Consider the following 15,213-nt stretch of genomic DNA (forward strand, 5'->3'; position numbering starts at 1 on the left):
GTGGCAGATGCAGCCCCACACTGGCCGATCGCGCAGGCTGAATGCTGATGCTGATGGTAAACCAGGGGTCCGACCTGCCTCGTGTCGAGGATGCACATCTCCGCATTTTGGTCGGTGCAATCCCGAGAAATGACAGCATTGGAGGGGTGGGTAGATATGATTTTATGTGCGGCCAGAGTGATGGTAACTATTAAAGGCAGCCAGGGCCTCCGAGGAGAGTTTCACGTCACGCTAAATCGAACATATAGGAGCAAGCAGCCTTCAACAACTTCAATTTTTCCCGATTCCCGAGATCCCCTCTCGCAAGTCAGCATCATGCCTCCTGCTGCCACTGATAGCGCCGCCGCTCCTGTCTTGAGCACAATGCCGGCCGATGACTTTAGCTGGCAGATCACTCTTGGTAGGAAGGTCGTCGCTATCACAGGTGCCAACCGTGGCATTGGTCTGGGAATCGCAGAGGTTTGCCTGGCAAACTCGGCCAATGTGGTCTACTCGCTCGACCTAATGGAGCCCGGCGACGAATTCGCTGCCCTGCAGAAGCGTTACCCCAACTTCCACTTCATTCAAACAGACGTGACTTCGGAGGACAGTGTTGAGAAGGCCATCAGCCAGGTCGTTGAGCAGTCCGGCCGTATTGACGGTCTTGTTGCCAATGCTGGCATGACCAAGCATCAGCCAGCACTAGATTTTGACCGACCTGAATTGGAGAAACTGTTCAACCTCAATGTAGGGCCACAGATTCCGTCTCGAGGTGTTGCTTCCTCCGGGTATTCTTTACTTACACATTGTTAGGTCTTCGGCGCCTACTTCTGCGCCCAGGTTGCTGCTCGCAAGTTCATCGAGCTTGGTATCAAGGGCTCCATCGTGATGACCTCAAGCATGACCTCATACCGACCAAACCGAGTAAGTCATTCGTTCAAATCGTTGACAAGAGAAAAATAAAAGTCAAAATAAAAGTCCACTGACTCATTCTTCATCTAGGCTGCTCCCTCTGCCCCCTACGGCGCCACCAAGGCTGCCGGTAAGTTACCAAAGTAAAGACTTGCAATATCTTAATTAAGCTAATTATATTCTTCTTGATAGTTCGCAACATGTGCCACACCCTCGCCATGGAATGGAGCAAGCACGGTATTCGAGTCAACAGCATTTCCCCCGGTTTCGTGCGGACCGCAATGACTTACTACGTGGAAAAGTCCCCCCGATTGGGATCTCAAAATGCAATACTACGGCGGCATGCCTCGTCTGGCGGATCCTCGTGAGCTGGGAGGTGCCTATGTCTATCTCCTGAGCGACGCTAGCTCCTATACAACCGGTATCGACATTCCAATTGCGGGTATTGTCGGCGCTTGGTAAACACTGCATGTGAGGATTAAAGAGTCACATTCACGGCGTTTTCCAAGGTTGGTTTTATTTATCATGCACATAGAAGGGAAAAGGTATTTGAGATTTATGTATCCCGGATTGGGATGCTCCAGTTCTGGCATTATATTTAACTCTAAAGTAAAGCAAAAACATTAGGTGTAAACTTGAAGTAAACTCCCCGCGGGCGAGAGAATCGGCGCCGCCCGCCAACTCGGCCGATTGCGCCCAACCCCGGGCGAGTCCCCCTCAACATCTACCCATCACCAACTGCGACAAGTTATGCCTGCAAGCGATCAACTCTTCTCTCCCTCAATGCAACTAGTATATTGCAACTAGTATACTATACCAAACAGTATGGCGAAACCTGCTTCTGATACCAACACGGCCACGGGCCCCGTGAAATACAATGTCGGCTGGCGAAGAGTCGTTCGCAATTTTAGTCCCTCGTATGATAGACACTAGTTATACCAACCCCCCTCTCTTCGGAACATGTCGCTAATATGAAGCAGATGGTTTGCTGTCACAATGGGCACCGGTATTGTTTCGGTACTACTGAACTCGGTGCCATTTCACACGCCGGTCTTGTACTATCTTTCCATCGTCTTTTTCATCCTTAATGCCGTCATCTTTATGTTGGCATTAGCCACCTCTATTCTGCGATACACCTTGTATCCAGAGATCTGGCCCGTGATGATTCAAGATCCTACAAACTCGCTATTTCTGGCAACGGTCCCCATGGGCTTCGCGACACTGATCGAGATGTGGGTCTCCATCTGCGTGCCCCAATGGGGGGACTGGGCCGTGTCTGTTGCATGGGCGTTGTGGATGGTGGACGTTGTGGCCGCGGCCTCGGTCACTCTCTCACTATCCTTCATTCTGTCAGTGTCTAGTACATCTCGTAATGATGATAAACGCCCACTAATATTCATGAAAAATAGGATTTCTCAGCGTCACATAACCTCGTTGGACCGCATCACTGCACTTCAGTTGTTGCCCATTGCCGCGACGATCGTCGCTGCGGGTGTAGGTTCTAAAGTCGCTGATATTCTTCCCAACCAACAACATGCATTAGGCACTCTACTTGCTTCCTTTGTACTCTGGGGAATGGGGACCCCACTCGCCATCGTTGTGTTGGTCATCTACTATCAACGGCTGGCGGTCCACAAGCTTCCCCCGCGAGAAATGATCGTGAGCTGCTTCCTACCCTTGGGACCTCTGGGATTTGGTGGCTTTGGGTAAGCATTGCTTTATCTTTTCTCCTCGCGAATTCGTTGCTCACCAATCGCAGCATTCTTTATATCGGGAAGGTCGCGCGAAAGCTCCTTGAGGGCTCTGACATTCTAGATCCCATCACAGGTCCTATGGCTTATGTTCTTGGTGTATTCATATCCTTGATAATGTGGAGCTTCGGCTTGATCTGGCTAGTCTTTGCGCTCGCCACTGTTGTGTACAGCTCTCCTTTTCCATTTAACATGGGCTGGTGGGGCTTTACATTCCCCCTTGGGGTTTATGCGGCCAATTCAATCGAACTTGGGATTGAATTAGACCTTATGTTCTTCAAGGTTTTCGGAACGGTATGCTCATATTTTCTGTTCGTTTGAAGCTGCGTATGGGTTGCTAACAAATTCATGGCGGTTTTAGATTTTAAGTACTGCTGTACTATTGCTATGGGCTCTTGTTGGGTCTCACACAGCAATGGGGGCCTGGCGAGGGAACTTGTTCTACGCTCCCTGTCTTCAAAACCTGACTTTTAGAGAGGAGGGGCGGGATCACGACGAAGATCCCGATCGAGCCTAATGAGAACACTAGCCATAAGCGTAAACATAAAAATGTTTCAATCACTTCATTTCTTTAAGCGCTTATGTCGTCAGCCTCCTGCAGGATTTCTTCGGTTGGGTTTATTTCCGGGATCTCCAGCCAACCCGAGGTCGAAACGCCTCATCCGTAATTTCAGGGCAAGTTGTGCCGACCGACCTCAGAAAAAGCCATTGGTTACATCTGAGGCGAATTCTGCCAGCCCCATTGCTAAGTGACCGTCAGATCAGAGTCACATGTACGGTCATTCTCGTATTTAGCCCAGCAGTGTTGTTGAGGTCTCGCTCCAGTGGGGAATGCCTTTTCTTCTTTAGCTATCTCGAGCCTTTGGTTTCGAAGAACTCCGCGAGTCATTCTATATGGTGAGAATGGTAAGGATGTGTATTTTGTGTATGAATAGAGGAACACTGTTGACAACCTATTTCCAGGGCTCCGCAGAGCACGAGTTCCCGTTCCTTCAGGAGGTCTTCACTCCTCGGGACCACCACAAGGTCGAGTATGATCGATTCCTTTCACAGCGGCTCGTTCGCATGCATCTTTAACTGACAAGACTTCTTTTAGTTTTGTTTTCGTCCACGGTCTGAACCCTCGAGGCCGTAATGATCACCCTTTTGAAACATGGACTCACGCAAATGGTGTCTTCTGACCAACAGAATTCCTGGCGGAAGATATCCCATACGCCCGGGTCTTTGTGTATGGTTACAAGTCCAACATCACACACCCTCGAACCATGTCCACTGCAAGTATTAAGGATCACGCCAACACTTTTCCAATCCGGTGCCATTGAAGGAGAAGGAACAGGTACTGGAGATCCTAGAGATGGTGGTTGACGAATAATAAATAGGCAATTTCTTAATTTTGAAATGATATTTTGCTCTTGAAACTGTCTCTCCTGATCTCATTAATAATATCATTGTAATTAATAAGCCTCCGCTCCACAGATAACCGATGAGGTAGACTTTAGTGTATTCTGATTTCCCATGAAACTCCGGTTGGTAGGTAGTCAGGCTGCAGCTGAATTGAGGCGATCAGATCGGCGATATCGTCGAATAAGCAAAAGATATTCATGACCCTCCACAAGATTACCCAAAGGCCAATTCAAATTGGTTTGAATAGCCTGGAGAGCGGAATTGGGTTCTGTATGATCGACAAAAAACCCGGTGTCCACACCTGAGACCATTCCATCTGAACCTGTTCCAAATAGGGAGCCGTGTAGCTGTGCATCCCGAATGTATTGAATCGGACTATTGCTCAGAACATTCTCCGCATTTTGAGCAATGAATTCCAGGGATATTCTTTCAATGGCGCCTCCGAAACTTGACGCTGCCGCAAGACAGGCTGCTGGGTGTGAACTCATGATTCCGTAGACATGATCCGTACGCTCTCTAAGCGCATTCAAGAGAGCCTTTGCGAGCCCAAGATTTCGAAAATTTCTGTTGATAACGAGTTGAGTGATCCAGCAAACGTTCAACTGTTGATGTTGCCATCTGCAGGCGAAGGCGTATCCAGCGAAAGTTCCATCGACAGTGACTCTAGCGTAAATAGTATTCGCCGAGCTTGGTAGGTATTGAGATCTCATTCTTTTGACGGACAAAGAAACTGGTTGACCTGCTAAGAATTAGACTCGGTAAGGAAGGCAGCGTAAATTTGGAGCGTACCGGCTCGTCCAGTCTGCTCGCCCCAGACACCGTAATTATCCCGGAAAAGAACAGCAGCTTCTCCAAGTTCCTCATCGGTAACCTGGCTACCACAAATGATGCGGATCTGCTGATCTCTCATCTTGAAAGAGGAAATTCCGGGGTAATGGGGCAAATGGTTGAAAAGGCTGGGAGGCTTGAGAGTGATGATAGGCACAGGAGGAGGAACTCGCTCGGGCGGTGGGTCCGGAGGCAGTCCCGCGGCCCACATTAAGTTAACGCATCATAACAGCATGGGGATCGATCCACTTGATGTCCGCCCCCCCCGCGTAATCCAATATGCCGAGCTGAAAAACAAAGGAAATTGGGACCAGGCTCGGGATGTCAAGAACGATATCTTCCAAGAGCATTTGTGAGCTTCTTGGTCCAGGTCACCACAGCACACTGTCTGCCAGCTATAATCTAGCAGAGATAGAATTAGAAGGCACCTTCCTTGACAAGGCAACAGAGTGGTGCCAATGGGTGTCCGATGGTACTCAGCGAGTGTTTGGAACAAGACATGTACTCTCGATGAAGACAGAAAGCCTCATGGCGGAGATCATGTGCCAGCGCGGACAATACCAGGAGGCTGAATCTATGTGTGCAAATGTCCTCGCTCGCCAACAGATGAATATTGGCGAGGATCATTTAGATACCTTGACTACGCGAAGGCGCCTGGCTATGGCCTATAATGCACTCAGCAGGAGGGAAAATGCTATTGCGACCGCAGAGAAACTCGCCGACAGCTATAAGCGCTTGCTTGGAGACAACCATGTCCTCTTTTTTGTAGCGGCTCTCGACATGCTAGAGTATGCCATCTACAACCATGGTGATAACGGGGTAAACACAAAAAAAATATACCGACCCGATGTCAAACGAGCATTTGAGATTATCCCAACTGTTCATGAAGAACTTCTCGCAGGGCTCGGTCGCATACATCCACTCACCATCCGAGCCCTCTGTCTACATGGCCGAGGCCTTATCTGCGTGCAGGAGAAAATGGAAGCGTCCGAAACTCTTCGTCGAGCACTCGCGGTTTCAGAGGAAGCTCTCGGACCAGACCACCCACTAACCATGGATATCGTTGGAAACATCGCTGTGATGTATGCGCTGCAAGCTCCTCAGTATTATGTTGGGTCCAGTCCTCCATCCGAGGCCCTTCCGTGGTTAAAACAGTATGTGGAGTGGGTCGAGCGGCGGCGAGGCATTCAGAATCCGGAGACCCTCGCGACTTTGGAGATGTTGGCCAACCTTCAATTTGTTGCGAAGGAGTACGAATCAGCTCAGAAATACTTTGAGCGGGCCATGGCCTCCTGTCGAGGCAATAACCCGGCGGCCGAGAAACGCATCGATAACCTCTTACAACTTTGTCGTGCAAATACCATGTGGACCACTGGTAATCGGCGCTCGGGCATGGAGGGGATTCTGTCGGCTTTCCAGCGGCAGCGATTCTAGATATCACGCCAGATTCTCTGGGAGAATGTGTTACTACTATCTGTATTCTGGAAAAGGAATGAGAATTATGATCTTTGGAACTTCAATTTGCACATTAAATTCGTCTGCCATAGCTACATATCCCAATGGGGTATCGGTATCGTATTTTTACTCGCGTTGTGAATCGTACTCGCTACAAGCCGTATGCAAATCTCTAGTTAGAGAACTTATCGGGGACGTTCTTGCTGTAGAAGGAAGATGATCAGCTGTATTCTCAGATCTATATTTCATTGAGGAAACGTACCCCGTAGCCTTCTCGAATTGTCCACGGGCACCATCGGTGATCTTCTCGTTGGTGCCGCGCATCTTCACGGGGTCAACCTTGCCGCCGCCAAACTTGCGCTCGACAGAGTCGAGGGCTAGGTGAGATGTTAGGTTTATTTATTTTCTTTGTTGATCCTCGTCTGATGAAGATGGGAGTGGAACTTACCCTTGTCCAGGTAGTCCTCCTTGCCAGCAGAGCCACTGGAGCCGGAGTGGGACTCCTTGTTGCTGCTTCCACCACCGAGCTTGGAAGCGAGACCGGAAAGCTTATCCATAATGATGGAGTAGTAGAGGTATGAATATGATGAGGTGTAAAGAAAGTTTGGGGGAGAGGGTGGAAGGTTGAGGGAAAGGAGGGTCAGTTTAGGAAGAGGGGTAAACTCCTTTATAAGAGAATAGCAGGACTACTCGGGAGTAAATGTACTGGGACTGGTATAGGGTACGAGATCGTGGAAAGTCAAAAGGGGGGGCCCACTCCCCATCGAGCATCGTCATGGAATACGCTCGGATCAAAGGCAGTGGGTGAAAAGGTCCAGTCCACACTGTGTACAGTACATAAATCTGGACGAGATCCAGTGGCGTTCAGCCAGTGAGGAGGCGATACCCCTTGGGATCTGAGGTCATCGGATGAAATCTGATCTCATATCCTTCTATTCCCATCAAAGCTCCAAAGAGGACGATCCACAATGATGAATGGTTGGAATTGCAAAGGTGGGCAAATGCAAGACAAGATTGGCGGTTGCGGAGTCGCCGTAATTGGGTGATGTCATCATATTCCCCGCAGGTCAGGTGATCCAGTGGTCATAATAGTCACGTGAGATAATCCACATCAGCCACTTTCGACACAGCCACACTCACAACCAACCACACCAGAACTCCCCCGAGGCTTCTTCTTTCTCCTCCTCCACCACTTCTTCTCAAGATTGTTGATAACCTCACTTTGTCTTATTCTCTCTTTGTTTCTCTTCCTAGTGCACATTCTTGTTACTCTCCTGATTTCCAACACTAATCATAAAATACAAAATACAAATCCGCAGTGCGAGCCCGCCTGGATTCCCCATTCTTGTTTTTCTTCTCTCCTCATCGGCCTAACTCCGAGCCACCCATCGTCCACTTGAATCTTCTCCGGGACTGGGCCGACCTCGCCCTGCACCTCTCATATTCTCACATTATGGTATGATCCCGACATTAGCCACCGCTGATCTTGGTTTCAATAGTGATGTTGTCGTCTATACGAACACATTTGTTCATACGTCTAATCTCTGGTCCTCACATACTATATTACATTTAATGGAATCTCCTCGTTCTATCCAGCTTATTCCCGTATTTCTTCACCGGTTGACCCTGGGAACCCGAGGCATGTCACCCTTTTCACCCTTTCATCCTTTCATCGGGTCCCGCTTCCCCGCGTTCGGGCTCACCGGGGGAAAGACACCGCGAAGACCGAACTGCTACTTCCCCCCAACATGTCTCCCCCACAAATCCCATCAATCCCCACCACCATGTTCGGAACCAATTGTAAACCCTAGGTCTTTCGATCAGCTTCTTCGTTCCTGCTCGAGACCCTCGACTGCTTGGCAGACTGTCGGAGTTTCCGCCGAGTCACCCAAGCTAGCCAGACGCGTACCAAATTGCCTATAAAGGAGGCCAAAGCGTGAGAAGAAGAAGAAAAAAAAAAGAGAAAACGAAAAAAAAGGATCGAGAGCCTCAACCTTAACCAAAATCGAAGAATCTCCCAGTGCTGAGCTCCACGCGATGGCCAAATCCGCAGATGAGCAGATCGAGCATCGCGAGAGCGAACAAAAGGGTCTCAACATTGAACAAGATGCTCTCTACCAGGCCTATGCCTCCAAAAGTCCGGAATGGCATCACAAGATGACTCGTACCTTGTTACGCAAGGTCGACATGCACCTTCTACCCTTCCTGATTCTGATGTATCTCCTTAACTTCCTGGATCGCAAGTAAGGAACACTCGATCGAAAAATTTCTCATTCATGTCGACATTGCTGATACCTCGCTGCAGTAACTTGTCCCAAGCCCGTCTGGGCTCCCTTGAGGAAGATCTTGGGATGGAAGGCACTGACTTTAATCTGGCTACGAGCATTTTGTTTGTTGGGTATTTACTCATGCAATTGCCATCCAACTTGCTCCTTACTCGCATTCGCCCCTCGCGATTTCTCGGGGCGGCCATGGCCATTTGGTACTTTCATTTTATCAAATAAACCTATTCAGAGCTTATACTGACCTACGTCTTACCTAGGGGTGTCATATCCGCATGCCAGGCGGCCTGTCAGTCTTTCACCGGACTGGTTGTTTCGAGATTTTTCCTAGGTTTTGTCGAAGCCCCCTTCTTCCCAGGTGCAGTTATGTTGATGTATGTAGGCTCTCCTTTCACTGAATTGTATATCTCTCCTACTGACATCGCCAAGGTCGAGTTGGTACACAAGACAAGAGGTAAGGAACTCTTTATTTTCCCTGCGCGGATTGTACCTCATTCTAACATACCTCAGCTGAGCCACCGCATTGCTTGGTTCTATGCCGGTAGCTCATTGGCCAATGCCTTTGGTGGTTTGATTGGGGCAGGTGTCCTTGGAAACTTGGATGGTAGCCACGGAATCACCGGATGGAGATGGCTCTTTATCATAGAGGGATCGATTACCGTGGGGGTATCTATTCTCGCCGGGTATGTTCCAGTCAACTGTGGTCAAACTAGTCGCATTCTAACTATTTCAGCATCTTTCTTCCCAACTACCCTGCGACAACCTCTTGGCTAGATGAGCAGGAGCAAGCATATGCCCAATGGCGTCTTATCGATGATGCTGGAGAGGCTGATGATGCGAAATCGGCCAGTATCAAGGAAGCACTAGCCCTTGTGTTTGCCGACAAACGCATTTATCTCTTTATCCTTCTTCAGCACATCTCCCTTCTATCGCAAAATTTCCAATACTTCTTCCCCACCATTGTGCAGACCTTGGGGTACAATAACATCGAAACCCTCTTGATCACTGCACCGGTGTGGATCGCTACATTCCTTGTATCCCTATTAGCCACCTGGTCTTCTGGTCGCACAGACGATCGCAGTCTGCACATCATTGGCCTGATGCTCATTAGTGTTGTGGGCGGCATTATCTGCACTGTGACAACTAATACCGGAGCCAAGTTTTTTGCCATGTTCCTGTACGTCCCATGTCGGCAATCATTTAGATACCGACCGCTAATGCTAATGTTTTATTTCCAGGATGCCAATGGGCGCAGTGTCAGCATACCAGATTATTCTTGCCTGGGTAGCCAACTCATTCCCTCGGCCATTGGTGAAACGATCTGCTGCAATTGCGTTAGCCAACATGATCGGTAACACAGCTTCGATCTACGGCAGCTATATGTGGCCATCCTCTTCTGGTCCACGATACATCCCCGGCGGCAGCGCTACCGCAGCGGTTGCTTTGTTGGTTGCGATCGTAGCATTTGTGATCCGCATGGTTCATGCGAAAATGAATCGACGGTTGGAAGAGGCTGAGAGCTCCGAGGATCTTCCCTCGGATTCAAACAATTCTGAGGCTCGTGCGGTCGGATTCCGTTATATTCTATAAAATCTCCACGTTTACGAATTTATTGATGCCTGGGTTGTCCTGTACTTGGAGTTTTCAAGGTCCCAAGACGAGAGCTATATACATACTCATCTGATCGAGCAAGCGCTATCATTACTTAATTATTCCCAATTCAACCGCCGACTTTAGATATTACTTCAATTTGAACTTTCTTCCATTACTTAACTGAGATGACCCCACTCCCCAGGTTCAATTTTACTAGTATCCATTGATCCGATCACAAAAACGAACAACACTATGATCAAGCATCCCAACTATTGGCCCCCTCTTGTGGACTGGGTATGTGCGACCTCTCCGAAGTTCCCCTCGTCAAAGTCCCCTAGCATCAGTTCTATCGCCTGTCCAAATATCATCTTTGTAGAGCAAGGCGTGATCCTCGTCGAGCATTTCATCAGATCTCCCTCGGTCAAGGTTCCGCCATAATAGCCCAATCAGAGCGTTGAAGTCAGCACCCTCGGAGTTGTTCCCCACCACAACACGCTCCTTATGGTTCCTCGCTCCGACTCAACACCAGACCTCATCTGATGCCTACGTATTTTCAAGCCATAACATAACATAACATCCCTTCTTTTTGTACTCAACTTCAGAGTGAGGTATACATACACAGGTGAACGGGGCTAGAAACTTCGCTGCGATCGTGTGGGAAACTCCGAGGCTTTGCGGGGACTTGGATTAAAGACCACTTTCTTTTCGGATCAAGTATATTTATATTTCCTGAAGAATCTTCGTGGCCAGTGCTGACTAGCATCCAGAGCCCTGGAGCTACAGTTCAACACTTCCTTTAAGAAGATTCGACTACTACTCGATCAGTCGGATCACCGCAATCCACTCAAGGCGAACCCTCGCTTGAAAGCCGTACAGTGAAACCAAGTCCGGTCTCTAAAAAGGTCGAATACTGAGACCTAGGGGATCAATCTGCTTCTACTATGGTATGAACAGTATCTCTTAAATCGATTTCGGTCCTTTCTTCTTTAACAAAAGCAGACAGGGAACACAACAGACGCCTCGGTGTCTTCATTCACTTCAATCCCCGTTCTGGACTATACTCAAGCATTAACCCCAACGACCAAGCCAAAATTCCTGGCGCAGTTGCGCGACGCGCTCATCAATGTGGGATTTTTGTATCTCGAAAATCCACCGGTCTCTGTCGCTGCTCAAGAAGCTTTGACTCAAAAAGGATTCGAATTATTCCGCCAGCCCCTTGAACAGAAGCTGGAGATTGAGATGGTCAACAGTCCTCACTTCCTTGGATATTCCAGGCTTGGGGCCGAGATTACATCTTTGAAGTCTGACCATCGTGAACAATTCGATGTAAGTTTGTCTCTTAGTCCATGAATCCATTCTCATTTGTCATTGCGCTTACACTGCATCAGTTTGCGACCGAGTTACCAGCGCCTGGTCCCGATGAGCCGTTGTACAGAAACATCTGCGGACCTAACCAGGTACTTGTATTCCATAGTCTCCTCTCTATCGATAAACAGACTAACTTTGTGACCCTTTCATATGCAGTGGCCAGACGAAACTGCAATTCCCGGGTTCCGTCAGGCGACAGAAGAATATCTATCGGAGGTTGATGCGTTATCGGCCTCTTTCACGGCTCTCATTGCCGAGTCATTAGATCTTCCTCCTACGGCGATGGATGGAGTCTTTGATGATCCGCAACAGCACAAACTGAAATTAATCAAGTATCCACCACCACCATCCGACCAGGCTAGCAACGGAGCTGGCTTTCAAGGTGTCGGTGCTCACAAAGACTCTGGATTTCTCACATTCCTCCTCCAAGCAACGCTGCACCGTGGTCTCGAGGTACAAAACAAAGCTGGGGAATGGGTATCAGCTCCTCCACTCCCAAATACATTTGTGGTCAACATCGGTCGCGCTCTCGAGGCTCTGACGGGTGGGGTTTGTACAGCGACTACGCATCGCGTAAGCTTGCGACAAGAACACTTCATTGATGCTGATGGAAAGCCCCTGGGGCCGCGATACTCATTCCCGGTCTTTCAAGGGGTGAGTATGGATCTCTCGGCCGAAAATATTACTCTAGTTGTACCAGATCATATCCGAGACTTGGTGAAGGATGACAAGGTGAAGTCGGATGCGGAGGCAACCTTTAACAAGATGTTCAAAACTAGCATTGGAGAGGGTACCCTCGTCGCGCGGGTGACAAGCCATCAGGACGTGGGTCAACGATGGTATCCGGATATCTTGGCCAAGGCACTTCAGGGCCAGAGGGATTTTGTTTCCAAGCAGTAATAAAACGGCAATTCGCTCAACAAAAGAGCCCAACTGAAAAAAGTGTCCGGCCTTAAAACCGTAAGCAATCAATGATCGGCGCATGTAGGATCGAATAGTTGCAATGCGTGCGCAGTAGTGCGGGGACATGCAACGCGCCGCAACATCACAGGGGCTTGACCGTTATGTACATTTAGCAGTCTCCTCTTTCCCCAATTTTCAAGTTCTCTTTTTGTTTTCTTCGTGTAGGTTCTTTCTATTACAAACATGCGGTCGGCCAGATTATTCTTCTGGTGCTGCGCAGCATCGGCTGTCGCGCAGTCGACCGGCGGGCTGTACAGTCTCGTTGAGCGACGACTACCAGAACATGTCGACCAGTTCCAGTTCTCTATTAACTCCAATCTCACGGATAACGGTGGATATGATCAGTTTACTGTGAAAACTGCGCATAATGGGACGGTTCTTGTGGAAGGAAGCTCGATCAGCGCACTATCATCGGGGTAAGTAATCATAACATCCTTTCTACTCAGGCCAGTAATGCCAATGACATCAATACTAGTCTTCGTCGCTATTTGACTGATGTTGTTAACGTTGACATATATTGGTTCATCGGGAGTCGGCTTCATCTGGCGCCCTCTGAGCTCCCCCGTTTGGATGTCCCATTGGAAGGTGCCAGCACTGTTCCCTGGCGATATCATTTTAATACCGGTAACTTACTCCTCCGCCAATCCGAAATAATCTTATTACTTACGTGGTCAAGTCACATTCTCCTATACAACTGCTTTCTGGAATTGGGAGGAATGGGAGGTCCAATTGGATTGGATGGCTTTGCGTGGAGTCAACCTACCTCTCGCTTGGGTCGGTCAAGAGAAGATCCTAGTAGATGTTTTCCAGGAAATTGGCCTCACCGATGAAGAAATCGCATCTTTTTTGAGTGGTCCGGCATTTCAGGCTTGGAACCGATTCGGTAATATTCAGGGCTTTTGGCATGGTGACCTCCCCCGGTCATGGATCGACCAACAGTTCGAACTACAAAAAAAAATTGTGCGCCGGATGGTAGAACTTGGCATGACACCTGTTTTGCCTTCGTTTACTGGATTTGTCCCTGCAAATACGAGCCGCGTTTTTCCCGACGCAGATATCATCCACGGGTCGCAATGGGGTGGCTTTCCTGTTCAATACACGAATGATTCATTCTTGCAGCCCTTTGACGACCATTTCGCCGAGCTGCAGCATAGCTTCATCAGCAAGCAAGCTTCTGCATATGGCAACATTACCCATATTTATACTCTTGATCAGTACAACGAAAACACCCCTCCGTCAGGTGATTTGGACCTCCTCCGGAACATCTCCCGTGGCACAATGAAGAGCCTCAAAGAAGCTGACCCCGATGCGATTTGGTTGATGCAAGGGTGGCTATTCTATGCTCTTTCCTCCTTTTGGACCAATGATCGAGTTGAAGCTTATCTTGGAGGTGTTGAAAATGATGAGGACATGATCATCTTAGACTTGTACTCAGAGTCGATTCCCGAATGGCGTCGAACCAAATCTTATTTCGGCAAGCCGTGGATTTGGTGCCAACTTCACGATTTTGGGGGAAACATGGGTTTGTATGGACAGATTCTGAACGTCACCCAGAACGCGACTCAAGCACGGCTCGAATCTCCGTCAATGGTAGGCTATGGGCTGAGCCCCGAGGGTCAAGAAGGTAACGAAATCATGTACGACCTACTGTTGGATCAAGCCTGGTCCTCAAAGGCCATTGACACGCAGCTATACTTCCACGATTGGGTTTCAAGCCGTTATGCCGGATCTGGATCTGTTCCTCGCGGACTGTACGAAGGGTGGGACCTGATGCGATCGACGGTGTACAACAATACCAATCTCACCAACATAGCCGTCATTCAGCCAATAGTGGAAGCGCAGCCAGGTATTAACGGTGTCCTTGGAAGAACTGGAACCCATCCTAGGGCCCTTACATATGACCCCGCAGTCCTTGTCAGGGCGTGGCAGTCATTATACCAAGCTGCTCATGCGGAACCAGCGCTGTGGCACAATACAGCTTATCAACATGACATGGTTGATGTAACTCGCCAAGTCCTGGACAACGCTTTCATCCCGCTGTATACGGATCTAGTCACGACGTACAATGGATCCAATGCGTCTTCAGATACTTTGTCGGAAAAGGGACAGACAATGCTCCGTCTTCTAGGTGATCTGGACGACGTCCTTCTCACCAACGAAAATTTCCGACTCTCGAAATGGATAAACTCTGCACGATCTTGGGCTCAAGGTGACAAGGAGCAGGCCGCCTTCTATGAGTATAATGCGCGCAATCAGATTACACTATGGGGACCAAATGGCGAGATCACCGACTACGCCTCAAAGGGATGGGCCGGTCTGGTCTCCACGTATTATGTTCCTCGTTGGCAAATATTCATCGACTATCTTAAATCCACCCCGACAGCCTCATATAACTCGACGGCATTTGTCGAGAAGTTGAGAGCCTTTGAGCAGGGGTGGCAGGAAGAAACTTGGACGGCCCCTGAGCCCACTGGGGGTGAGGTGGACCTGCGAAAGGTGCTGACTCGCGTCAACAGTCGGTGGCCATCGGTATTTGGGACCAAGTACGGAGTAGTCTAGTAATCATTAGCGAAGACTGGCTGGTGGGGTGTCTTACGCTAGTCCACAGTAAATAGAGATCGATTGGCAGTATATTTGTCATAATAGGCCCCCAAAACCGTCACTCGTCATTAATGGTC

At 48.9% G+C, this 15,213-nt stretch overlaps 8 protein-coding genes across 8 annotated transcripts; 6 read left to right on the top strand and 2 right to left on the bottom strand.

Annotated features, from left to right (window-relative positions):
- Positions 1-315: 315 nt before the first annotated feature.
- On the top strand, positions 316-3,159 carry N7481_011970 (uncharacterized protein; the record flags this gene model as incomplete). Its single annotated transcript, XM_057271189.1, has 10 exons — positions 316-726; positions 793-903; positions 982-1,021; positions 1,084-1,255; positions 1,299-1,349; positions 1,716-1,808; positions 1,872-2,240; positions 2,301-2,597; positions 2,651-2,936; positions 3,004-3,159. 10 exons carry the CDS (start codon positions 316-318, stop codon positions 3,157-3,159), a joined length of 1,986 nt encoding a protein of 661 aa, XP_057115377.1.
- Positions 3,160-3,536: 377 nt separating this feature from the next.
- N7481_011971 (uncharacterized protein) lies at positions 3,537-3,964 on the top strand (the record flags this gene model as incomplete). Its single annotated transcript, XM_057271190.1, is given in 4 exon segments — positions 3,537-3,548; positions 3,606-3,673; positions 3,739-3,812; positions 3,831-3,964. The coding sequence occupies 4 exon segments, from the start codon at positions 3,537-3,539 to the stop codon at positions 3,962-3,964; spliced, it is 288 nt and encodes a 95-aa protein (XP_057115378.1).
- A 216-nt stretch (positions 3,965-4,180) lies between these two features.
- Positions 4,181-5,085, bottom strand: N7481_011972 (GNAT family N-acetyltransferase; the record flags this gene model as incomplete). Its single annotated transcript, XM_057271191.1, has 2 exons — positions 4,181-4,785; positions 4,836-5,085. 2 exons carry the CDS (start codon positions 5,083-5,085, stop codon positions 4,181-4,183), a joined length of 855 nt encoding a protein of 284 aa, XP_057115379.1.
- A 22-nt stretch (positions 5,086-5,107) lies between these two features.
- Positions 5,108-6,308, top strand: N7481_011973 (LipA and NB-ARC domain protein; the record flags this gene model as incomplete). The annotated part of the gene is made up of 2 exons (XM_057271192.1): positions 5,108-5,226; positions 5,255-6,308. The coding sequence occupies 2 exons, from the start codon at positions 5,108-5,110 to the stop codon at positions 6,306-6,308; spliced, it is 1,173 nt and encodes a 390-aa protein (XP_057115380.1).
- A 193-nt stretch (positions 6,309-6,501) lies between these two features.
- N7481_011974 (uncharacterized protein) lies at positions 6,502-6,886 on the bottom strand (the record flags this gene model as incomplete). The annotated part of the gene is made up of 3 exons (XM_057271193.1): positions 6,502-6,532; positions 6,592-6,706; positions 6,778-6,886. 3 exons carry the CDS (start codon positions 6,884-6,886, stop codon positions 6,502-6,504), a joined length of 255 nt encoding a protein of 84 aa, XP_057115381.1.
- A 1,480-nt stretch (positions 6,887-8,366) lies between these two features.
- N7481_011975 (putative MFS transporter) lies at positions 8,367-10,201 on the top strand (the record flags this gene model as incomplete). Its single annotated transcript, XM_057271194.1, has 7 exons — positions 8,367-8,572; positions 8,635-8,811; positions 8,872-8,985; positions 9,041-9,065; positions 9,122-9,294; positions 9,345-9,788; positions 9,850-10,201. The coding sequence occupies 7 exons, from the start codon at positions 8,367-8,369 to the stop codon at positions 10,199-10,201; spliced, it is 1,491 nt and encodes a 496-aa protein (XP_057115382.1).
- A 944-nt stretch (positions 10,202-11,145) lies between these two features.
- On the top strand, positions 11,146-12,472 carry N7481_011976 (isopenicillin N synthase family dioxygenase; the record flags this gene model as incomplete). The annotated part of the gene is made up of 4 exons (XM_057271195.1): positions 11,146-11,148; positions 11,204-11,530; positions 11,593-11,661; positions 11,729-12,472. 4 exons carry the CDS (start codon positions 11,146-11,148, stop codon positions 12,470-12,472), a joined length of 1,143 nt encoding a protein of 380 aa, XP_057115383.1.
- A 246-nt stretch (positions 12,473-12,718) lies between these two features.
- N7481_011977 (alpha-N-acetylglucosaminidase) lies at positions 12,719-15,094 on the top strand (the record flags this gene model as incomplete). The annotated part of the gene is made up of 2 exons (XM_057271196.1): positions 12,719-12,910; positions 13,250-15,094. The coding sequence occupies 2 exons, from the start codon at positions 12,719-12,721 to the stop codon at positions 15,092-15,094; spliced, it is 2,037 nt and encodes a 678-aa protein (XP_057115384.1).
- Between the last annotated feature and the right edge of the window lie 119 nt (positions 15,095-15,213).

The sequence above is a fragment of the Penicillium waksmanii genome (assembly GCF_028829765.1).
Source record: "Penicillium waksmanii strain IBT 27052 chromosome Unknown utg000010l:1.0-3698451.0:1.0-3701458.0, whole genome shotgun sequence".
NCBI lineage: Eukaryota > Fungi > Ascomycota > Eurotiomycetes > Eurotiales > Aspergillaceae > Penicillium > Penicillium waksmanii.